Source organism: Rhea americana, unplaced genomic scaffold (genome assembly GCF_003343005.1).
Source record: "Rhea americana isolate MKP2758 unplaced genomic scaffold, rheAme1 scaffold_4, whole genome shotgun sequence".
Lineage (NCBI taxonomy): Eukaryota > Metazoa > Chordata > Aves > Rheiformes > Rheidae > Rhea > Rhea americana.
In genome coordinates this window covers 12909833-12919994 of record NW_028186534.1, presented here as the reverse complement: position 1 = coordinate 12919994, position 10162 = coordinate 12909833, and the positions used below count along the sequence as shown (strand labels likewise).

General features: G+C 66.2%; 1 protein-coding gene across 1 annotated transcript in view; it reads right to left on the bottom strand.

Annotated features, from left to right (window-relative positions):
• Positions 1 to 5869: 5869 nt before the first annotated feature.
• SAMD10 (sterile alpha motif domain containing 10) overlaps positions 5870 to 10162 on the bottom strand; it is a 7539-nt gene continuing 3246 nt past the window's right edge. Inside the window, exons 3-5 of the mRNA XM_085314277.1 lie at positions 8679 to 8847; positions 6351 to 6491; positions 5870 to 5983 (exon numbers count right to left, since the gene is read on the bottom strand). Of these exons, the coding sequence (XP_085170403.1) occupies positions 5961 to 5983; positions 6351 to 6491; positions 8679 to 8847 (333 nt within the window). The 3' untranslated portion in view covers positions 5870 to 5960. The remainder of the gene's footprint in view (positions 5984 to 6350; positions 6492 to 8678; positions 8848 to 10162) is intronic.

Genomic DNA, 10162 nt, shown 5'->3' with positions numbered 1-10162 from the left:
CCATCCCATCCCAGCCCGGCCCGTGCCATCCCGTCCCATCCCATCGTGTCCCAGTGCATCCCCGTTCCTTCGCATCCCACCACCTCCCCGTCTCATCCCATCCCATAATGCCCCATCCTGACTCATCCCGTCCCATCCCGTTCCATTCCTTCGCACCCCGTCCCCACCCCAGCCCATCTCATCCTATCCTGTCCCATCATATGCCATCCTGTCCTATCCCATCCCGTCTCATCCCAGCCCAGTCCATCCCGTTGCATCTCATCCCATCCCATCCCATCCTGTTCTGTCSCAGCCCAGCCCACGCAGCCCGTTGCATCTCATCCCAATTCATCCTGTCCCATGCCATCCCATCCTGTCCCAGCCCGTCCCATCCCGCGTGGCAGCGTCGGAGCAGCGAGGCCCTGCAGAGCCACCGGGGTGCCGGCCCGACCCTGGCCCGCTGGGCTCACGGCGCGGGGGGCACAGCGAGGCGCGGGCGGGGGGAATTCGCTGGCTCCCCTGCTCCAGCCTTTCCCTTCGCATCGCGAGCGAGGCCGAGGTGCCGCGCTGACGGAGGCCGCGTCCGTGGGAACGTCTCCTGGCGCTCCCCTTCCGTAGGGTCCATTGCAGTCGGATGCAGACTCCCACCATGGGCGAAGCGCAGAGATATTAGCAGCTTTGGGGAGAACAAATCCCTCCTTCCCCKCCGGAGGAAGCCGCGAGGAGCGGAGGACGACAGGCAGGGACGGGACGGTCCGTGCGCGAGCGGCTTCGCCTGTGCCCGCGGGCACCAAACCCCACCGGTCCCAGCTTTAATCCCAACCTCGCGCAGCCCCGGGCTCTTCCGAGGCTTTCCCAGCGCCCCGATCTGCAAGCGGCGGGGTGGGATCCTCCCTTAGTGCCTTCTCCTGCAAGGAAAATTCCCGGGTTTTGCAAGGCGGGAGCTAAGCCGTCACCCTGCCCCGGGCCAGCCTGCACCCCCGGCCACCGCGCTGCGCCGAGACGCCTCCGAAACGGAACAAAAAGCTCGGATAACTCCGTGCAGCCCAGGAGGCCTGGGCAGGGCAGGGCTCCCGGCTTTATTCACGTCTGATTTCCCCTGCTCCCCAAGTCCGACGGACTGAGCAGCCTCCACTTCCAGGCTGAACAGGCTGCAGAAAAGCCCCTCTGCCAGGGAAAAACCGGGCCCCGGGCGCTGCGGTGCCGAGCCCCGTCCCGCCGCTGCAGGGCTCTGCCGCCAGCGGYTGCAGATATTGCATTAGTGAAGCAAAAAAAAAAAAAAAAAAGGGGGGGGAAGAAAAAAGGAAGTTGGGAGAAAAGGAAGTTGGGAGTTCCCCCCCCTCCAATTTCTCTCTTTGTCTCCGTGCGGGGGGAAAGAGCGTAATTAATGTCTGCGGCGAGAGCGTGCAAAGAGCTCTGCCTAACTGCCAGGTGTGGGCAGCAGCGGAGCGGGGGGCGAGCGGGGGGCTGGGAGCGCGGGCGCAGCCTGCTGCCCCCATGCAGCGTGCGGCGGAGCGCCGGGAGCCTCGGTGGGCGCCGTGCCGCCGGCCCGGCCGCCCCTTCCAGGCACCGAGGGGCTTCGCGTGCCCGGCGGCGCCTCCGAAGGCTCCGGGGCCACGGGAGCCCGGCCGCCGCCGGGGCTGGACGTAGGCTTGGAAAGCGGCCGCCCGCGGGCTTGTTGAGCTGCAGAAACTCTTAAATAACGTAATATAAAGGCAACCACAGTTACTATTTTCAGGCCTTGCAACGAACTTGAGAAGAACAGCAGATTTGGAACAGATGCGGAGCAGCGCTCTTCCCCGCTCGCCCCCCGCGCGCCGGCCCCGCGGCSGGTTGCAACGGCGTGGAAAAGCCTCGCCGGCGTCATCCGCTCGCGCAGGGAGCGCCGGTGCCGCGAGCCGAGCACCCGCGGCAGGAAAAGCTCCGGTGCTGGGAGAGGCAACGTCTGGCAGGAGCCGGCAGCCCCGGCTGCTGCTCCCGGGCTGCCCGGACGGCGAGGGCGCGCTTGCCCGAGCGAGCCGGCGGCTCGCCGACGCGAGCGGGGAAGCGGGGCAGTTTGCAGAGGGGCAGCGGTGCTGCCGTGGCCCGGGAGCTTCCCGCGCCGGGGAGGGAGGGAACGCGGAGATCCCCCCCCTGCCCACCAAGCCGGGCACGTCCCGCGCCTCCGCCGGCTTTATCCCCGCCGGCAGCACCTGGGCGGCTCCGCGGCCGGCCGGGAGAGCGCGGGAACGGCGGCGGGTGCCGCGCACCCGGCTCGCCTCGGCGGGGTGCGAACCCCGCGCCGCGGCTCCCCGCCGCCGCACGCAYGGGTATCGGAACAAAGAGACGGAGAGGGGAGGGAAAAAGAGAGAAATAAATCGCTGGCGGTCTGCAGAGCGGCGTCGGGCCGCCCTCAGCCGCGCGCTCGCCCCGCCGCGCGGGCCCGCGATTGCAAATCGGAGCCCGAGACGACTGCGCGAGCTGTGAATTATGCTGATTTTTCCCTTTCCCCTCCCCTGCGCTTGCACGCGCTCAGCAAACATAAGCAAAAAAAAAAAAAAAAAAAAAAGCGAGAGCGCGCACGAGGGAGAGCAAATCCGAACAGATTCAATTTTAGATATAGCAAGAAAGCAAAATGGCTGAAACGCAGAGAAGGAGGCTTAACGGAGCGGCCGCTGCTGCCCGGAGAGCGGCGCCGGTCCCGCAGCAGCAGAGCCGCCCCGCCAGCGACCGAACTGAAAGGAGCACGAAAAACCCCGAATCTCCGTCGGCTTTGAGGAAACATATCATCTGCTGGGAAAACCAAAAGCAGCTTATTTCATTTTTGGGGGTTTTAAGGTTTTTACTTAAAACCACATTAATTGCCTTTGCAAAAAAAAAAAACCCAAAAACAAAAAACAACAAAAAAACCCAACAACCCCAAAACTCAAACCCAATCAGTGTCCTCGATGATGGACCGAGTGCAGCCCCCCGGGGTGCCCCCCTGCCTGCACACCCCTCGGCTTCGCCGCGCACCCACAACCGCGCCGGAGAACTCCTGGCTCCGAGGGGGCATCTCACCCCAGGGCCAGCTAGGAGCTGCAAATGAGAACCTAAAAGTGTGAAGGAAATTATAGGGGTGGGAGGGGGAGAAAAAAAAAGAAGGAAATGAAGCAATTGTCCCTGCTCCGATACTTTCCAATTAAAGGAGCTGTCACCGTTATTAAGAGCCCATTAGYTCTCCATCGGAAGTCACCATCAAGGGTGCAAGTACCAAAAACGAGCCCAGGCCACGTGGTGAGGAGCGATGCCGCCTTGACGCACTGAGCGAGGCGGCCCGTGAGAAACGCCGTGGCCCTGCGCCGYGGCCACCCTCCTCCGGGAACTGCCTGCTGGGCGGCACTGGGCGCTGCGCATCACCGTGCAGCGCTGAGCACCCTGCAGCGCCGTGCAGCGCTGAGCGCCGTGCAGCGCTGTGCAGTGCCGTGCGGCGCCTGGTGCTGTGCAGCACCATGCACCACGCAGCACCGGGCACCGTGCAGCACCACGCAGCCCTGCGCAGCGCTGCAGCCGGGGTCTCTCCCAGCAGCAGTCTGTTAGCAGCCGCTCATTATGCATGCTGCATGGAGTGCCCTGCATCAGCTTAATTAACAAGGTAAGAGAGACGGGACCTTTGAGGAAACCTTAATTATATTATCTATCTCGCCCTGAGTGGCACCTGATCCATCCCGCCGCTGTTCTCAAGTTCATTAGCAATGAATCGAGATTGATTAGCCTCGGAAGAGCAGCGGGGACCTCCTAAYGCAGGAGGCGCCTGCCCGGCTCCGTCATGGGCCGTGGCACGTCCCCGAGCCGGTCCGGCCGTCGCCAAAAGCAGCCTGGCTGCGCGGGAAGCCTCGATTCACCCCACCGGAGGTGCCGTAACTCACGGGAATGCACCCCGGGCGGCTTAGCGGAGCCCCGACGCGGGCGCTCGCACCCGGCTCCGCTGGTCGCTCGCGGCCTCGGAGCCCGGGGTAGCCAGGGAGATCTGAGTCTCTTTATAGCCGTGCATAAATTTAAATGTTTGGGGAACAGGGATCATTTACTGCCTGAGAGGCGCAATCAGCCGCGCCGCAGACCTGGAGGTATCTCTGTCATCAAGCCAGGCTCAGTAATTACCTGGGCAAATTAGGCATGCGTTTCGCACGTGCAACCATGTCGGGCTTTCTTTCTTTCTTTCTTTCTTTCTCTTTTTCCCCCCTCTCCCGAAAACCCCGCTGGAGCCTCCGCACGCCGCCGCCGCGGGGGCCGCTGCATTTCCCCGCTCTCGGAGGAGGAGCGGGGCCCGCGTGTTCCGCGCTCGCAGCGCCTTTCCCTGCGTATTGCAGGGGAAAAAACGCCGAGCGCGGAGAAAACCCCCGAGCTCGTCGAGCCGGCGGCGTTAGATGGCGCCAGACGCTTGTCCAGAGAGGGCCGGGCCGAGCCGGGCCGGGCCGGGCCGCGCCGCTCGCACGTGCCGGGCTGCTCCGCGGCTTTTCTCGTTCCCCGTGGAAGGAATGGGAGGCGTGGGAGGACACTCGGATTTGGAGGCTTTGGCGAGCCCCCTCTCCCGTCCCTGCTACCCTTAGCTACCCAGCTGCTGCCCTTAGCAAGGGCCTTTGCTTCCCGCTCTGGTTTTTCCCGCTCCAGCTTCCCGGTGCTGGGCAGGGGGGAGCACCTGAGGCGCAGGTTCAAACCACGGGAAGAGCCAGAAGAAGAGAAAAATGAAAATAACAGTCTCTTGCTTTATTAAGAGCAAAGGGGACAGGCTGCTGGGCACGCAGCTGGCCCTGGCCCCGGCCCCCGGCTCCAGGCGCCCGCTTCCCAGGAATCGGGGGCACGGCAGAGGCCACAGCTTTTCCGGGAGCTGCCGTTCCTGGAGCGCCCCGGCCCGCGGCTCTGCCCTCGCTGCCCAAGCTGGAGGCGGGGGCCGGGCCGGAGCGCCCACCCCTGCCCCAAACCCTGGGGAGCGYGCCTCCTTCCCCGCTGCCGGCTCGRCTYGGCTCGGCTCGGCTGGGGAAACGGCAGCCGTCAGCCCCCCAGCGCGGCAGCTCCGCGCGGGAGGGGTTAAAACGGGGTGGGGGCGCAGGACGGGTGCAGGATGCTCTGCCTCGGGTGGGTGTTGGGGGGGGGATTCGCGCCCGGCTCCTTGCGCAGCGCCCGAGGTGCGGAGCTCTACAAAGTGTGTGGGGGTGAACGGCCGGAGGGCTCATAAATAGACACGGGGGGCTGGATGCAGGAGGGGAAAGGGGGGGCGAGCCGCGAGGCTACGGGAACGCCGGCCCGTGCCACCGCCGAGCGCCCCGCGGGCGACGCCGGCCCCGCGGCTTCGCCTTCCGCGGCCCGGCGTTTTCCGGCGTCGGTGACTCAGCTCCTTTTTTTTTTTTTAATTTGCGAAGTGAAGCCGGGCTCCGGCGGCTTGGCCCTGCTTTTAATCCCCTGGGCCGCTCGGGTCGTCTTATTTGCTGCCGWTAACGTTATCTCCGAGGACGCTGGAAGACAGCCCGGTCCGAAGAGAAACCTAAAGCTCCCTAAACGAGCTCCGAGGTACGGACACCGGCAGAGTCCGGAGCTGGCACGGGAGGTCACTCGTGTGCACAAGATTTCACCTTCCTGTGCACGGCTCCGATCCGTCCCAAGAATAACCGTGCTTGACTCGTTCTTAGTGCCGGGCGCTGCCTGCCGCCGGCTCCTTTTGGCGGTCTCTTTCCATGTGAATGGTCAAGCTCAGATGGGCAAAAGTTCACCTGTCCCGGTGGCCGTTTTCCTGATTTCCCGCCAGCCGGGAGCCATATCTGCTGACGAAAGCATCCCATCTCTGCACAGAAATATATTAATAAAAAAGAGGGAGAGAGGAGAAGAAGGAGAAAAGCCCCGGAGCGGTGTGAACTGTCTCTCCGTATTCCACGCGTGCGATTCAGGTTCCGTAGCTGTGGTGCACGGCGCATCCCAGAGGGGCTCGGTTCACAGTGTCGGTACAATCTGCCAAACAGAGGGATCAGCTAGGAGACGTTGCCGAAAGAAGCTGGAACGAGGAGGAGAGAAGCGGATGAGCAGCCGGTGGAGCGGCGCTCGGGCTCCCCCAGCCCCAGCCGCAGCGAGTCCCCCGCCTCTCCGATGCAAAATGCCGCAACATGCCTTCGCGCCCGGGGAGCCGGACGGCGCCGAACCCACCGTGCTCAGACCGTGCATCGCGAGGCGTCCTAGCCGCGAGCGCCGCCGGCTGCACGTGCGGCAGCGGCGCGCGGCTGGGAGAGGACGAACGCTTGTCCCCAGGCTTTGGCAGCCGCCCGGGCCAGGCCCACGGCTCTCCTCGTCCGCGCGGGCGCAGGCCGGGGCGCAGCCCCCACGGAGCTCGGCTCTCTCCCGCCGTGGCCTCCCGCCGGCCCTACCTTGGCTGAGCAGCTGCAGGTTTCGGACCTCCTCGCGCACCTGGAGCTGCAGGACCTGCTGCAGGACCTCCTGCCGCTGCGACTCGTGAGCGATGCCCATGCGCTGCAGCTTCTCCCCGTTGAGCCGCAGCAGCGCCCGACCTGCCGAACACACCGCCGCTCAGGGGCACGTGGCCGCTAACGCGCCGCGGAGAAGCTGAGCTTGGTTCACCTTCCCGCCCCGGGAACACGGAGAGGCGGAGGGATGAGATCCTAAAGCAGCCCGTTTGCTGCCGCTGCCCCGCTCCTGGGGGAGGCTCGGGCTGCTGCAGCGAGGGAAGGGAACGGCTGCACCGTGATGAGCTTAAATCAGCGCTCGCTGCCCAGCTGGGGAAGAGCTCTCGCCCCGCGGGCCGGCTTTGCTTCGGCGCCTCGCCGACCGGCTCCGCCTGCGCTGGCCGCTCTGCCGGCTCTGCTCTCGGCGCAGCCGGACCGCGGGGCTCTGCCGGCGGCCGCGGGCGGGATGCTCCCGACGGACCCAGCGCCCTCGCCGCCCTCCRGCTGCGTCCCGCTGTCCCGCGGCAGGGATTCGCTCCGCGGCGCGGGCGGCATCGCCAGCCGGTGGTGGGGGGCGGGGGTGGGGGGCTCGAGGGCCCAAACCCGGGGCCGGCTCCGGCGATCACGTAAGCTGCCCCCGCGCGCGGGAGCTTGCCGTTTCTCCGCTCCACCTCCCGCACCAGGACATGTTTTCCCGCGTGCCCCGTCTCCGCCGGGGCAGGCTGGCAGYGCCACGGGGAAATTAGAGGTACCCATCAGAACGCATTAGCGTTGCCGTCACCGTCGCCGTCAAACCACTCTCCTCCAGTCCAGGGGCTATTAAAAGAGGGTTTTTCAACCGGCTTTTGTCCTTGTTTCCCAGCGTACATTTGCTAATGCTTCCTTTATTCGCCGTGCCCGGGCTCGCGGAGCTCTCGCATTAGTGCCGCAGCACYGCTGCGGGGCTCGAGGCCGGGGCAGGGCGCGCAGCTCCCGCCCCGCCGCCGTGCCGGGGCCGGGCAGCGCTGGGGCCGCCGGCAGCCGCAGGCGCGAGGGATTTGCCGGGAGACGGCGCGATCTGCACCCTCCTTTCCCGGCTCTGGCCGCGGGCGCGCGTACGTGCCCGAAGGTTAATCCAGCAGCTCCGCTCCCTGCCTCTCCCTCAGCTCTTCTGCAAACCTCGCCGCGATGCGGGGGCCGGGCGCGCTCTCTTGGGGCGACCCGCTCCGTCGGGGCGCCGGCGGAGCCTGCGGCCGTGCCGCGCGCTCGCGACCCGCGGCAGCCGGACGGGCGCGGAGCTGCGTCGCCGCAGGCGGGGAAGGGGCAGTCCGCAGACCGCGGGCGGCTGCCGCCGCTCGGAGCCTCTCCGAGAGAGTCGCTCTCAGCTAAATCGCTCGTTCGGGACGGGGGAGCAGTGGTGTCGGGAATCCTTCTGCTTCTGGAAATCCTCACCTTCGTCTTTACACCCCGCGGTGGCCCAGCGAGAACGGGGAGCAGCTGGCGGGGAGCCTCTCCCCGCGCCGCGCCGCGCCGGCCCGGCCCCTCTCCGTCCCACCGGCACCGGCACCGGGCAAGGCTCCGAGCCAGGATCTCGGGCCAAGAGCCACGGTGCAGGGGGGAACCGCTCCGACAGCTACGGCCGCTCAGGGCACCAGGTTTGCAGTCGGATTCAGGCCTGGAAGGGGACGTGGGCAATTTTTATCCCCGTTGGGTGGAAATTGTTCTTCTGCAAAAAGGTTTTTGGTATTAGAAATAGAAATATTCCTATTTGCTGATATCTAGATGAGGGGGAAACARGGTTAAAATATCTGCAAACCTCTGTCAAGTTCAACCCTCTAAAGATGCTTTGAGCACTGCAAAATGGAATTGAAGTGGGGAGTTTGAAATTGGTTGAAAAAAGCATTCAAGATTTTTTTGTCTGCTGCTCTCTGGAGACTCCTGACACACTGCGGAGGGTTTTGGACGAGGGCAGTCCCTGAGACCTTGCTTCTGACGACTCCTATCATGGACTCAAGGCTGGACTCGTTCAGTAGACGAGCCTGGGCTCGGTCAGTCGAACCCGTGCCCCCCGCGCAGGCAGAAGCGTYCCTGCCCGGGTTTTGCAAAACCGGGTTTTGCAGGGCTACCGCGGCTGCTGCGGCGGACCAGCGCTGCCCGAGCCGGCGGCGGCGGCGACCTGGGACGCGCGCGGCCGCAGAGCTGTTTCCCTGCCTCGCCAGCGCCCCGGCTTTGCGCGAGCATCCGCTGCCGCTGCTCGTCCCGCGGACCGGAGCAGCGGGGCGGAAGGAGCCTCGGCACGAGCCGGCACCGTACCTGTGATGGCATGGTGGGAAAACGCCTCCACGTAGACGAGATAGTTATGTGGGCAGTGTTTCTTTAGCCACTTGCACACGTCCTGCTGGGTCCAGAGCACCGCCGGCTTGCTAAGGCTGCCTAGCGTGGGGCTGGTGTGGTAGATGCCATAGTGCTCGCAGGCCCGGCCCTGCGGAGACGGGGAGCGGGAGACAGAGCGGGGGGGCGTTAGCGGGGCTCGGCACCCCGAGCAGGCAAACGCCTCGTGCAGGAGGTCGGCGCGCCGGGAAGGGGGAGAGGCCTGGGCACGGAGAGCCCTGCTCCGAGCCGCTGCCCCGAGCCTCGGGCGCCRCCGGGCCGCACGGACGGGCGCGAGCGGCCGCGCGCCTGGCGCGGGCACCTCCGGCGCGGGCGCCTCTGCACCCCTGCCCACGGCCTCGCCTCGTTTTTCTGCACGCACGTCTGGCGGGAGAGGACAGCGTGGGAAAGCTCCTGGGAGCTGCTGCCGGACCGGGCTGCGCAAAAATCCTCTTATCCCCCCCAAGAAATACGGGCGAGAGAGGCTTTCCCCAGGCGGTCGCTGCCCCGGCGCTGGTGATGGGCAGCGGGACGGGGCCGAGGGCGCGCAGGGCGCAGGGCGGCAGGAGCCCGACGGCGATTCCAGCCTTGCAGGGCCACCGCAGCCCGGACTGCGCGCGGCACGAGGCGGAGAAGATGCCACGTGCCGCAGGAGCAGAGAGCAGCTAGTCCTCTTCTCCCAGGGAGGCGTCCAGCCTCAAGGGTACGAAACGAGGCTGGGGAATGCAGAAGCCCACGTTTTTCTTTTCTTTTCTTTTCTTTTCTTTTCTCTCTCTCTTTTTTTTTTATTATTTTAGCATGCAGGGGAGTGGAGGGATCTGCCTGGAGCTGGGCACGAGGAGCCAGGGCAGCCCCGGAGCTCGGTGCTGCCGGCGGTGCCGAGCAGAGCGGCACGGGGGGCACGGACGCTGCCTCCCCGTGCGGCCGCAGGGACGCTCCCGGCCGCGCTGCCGGGGCCGGGGCCGGGGCCGTGCCGGCGGGCCGGAGCGACACGCAGCCTTCGGAGCAGCAGCCGGCGTGGGAACCCGGCGGCGCTCAACGGGCCGAGAGCGCTCGGACTGCAGGTGCCGAGGGTCGGCTCCCGCCAGCGAGCGTTGGCTAATTAGGCATGCTTAACGGAGGAGCGGGGATAATTAGCGCAGCAGGAGGGTTTCCAGACACGCTGCGGTCACCGCGCCCCGGACGCGGCCCCGCCGGGGCTCCCTTCCCGCGTGCTCGGCGTTTAGCAGCGGGCGCCGGCGAGGAGCGGGGGCGCCGGGGGGAGCCCGCCCGCGCAAAGCGATCGCTTTTCGACATCAAACGCAGAATTATCGGCGAGTCTCCGGCGGCTCTTACCCACGCAGCCCTCCGAGATGCCGCCAACCCGCGGCTCCCCCCGGGCTGCCGTCCTCGCGGTGCTGCTCGCCGGCGCGCCGCGGGAGCCGAGC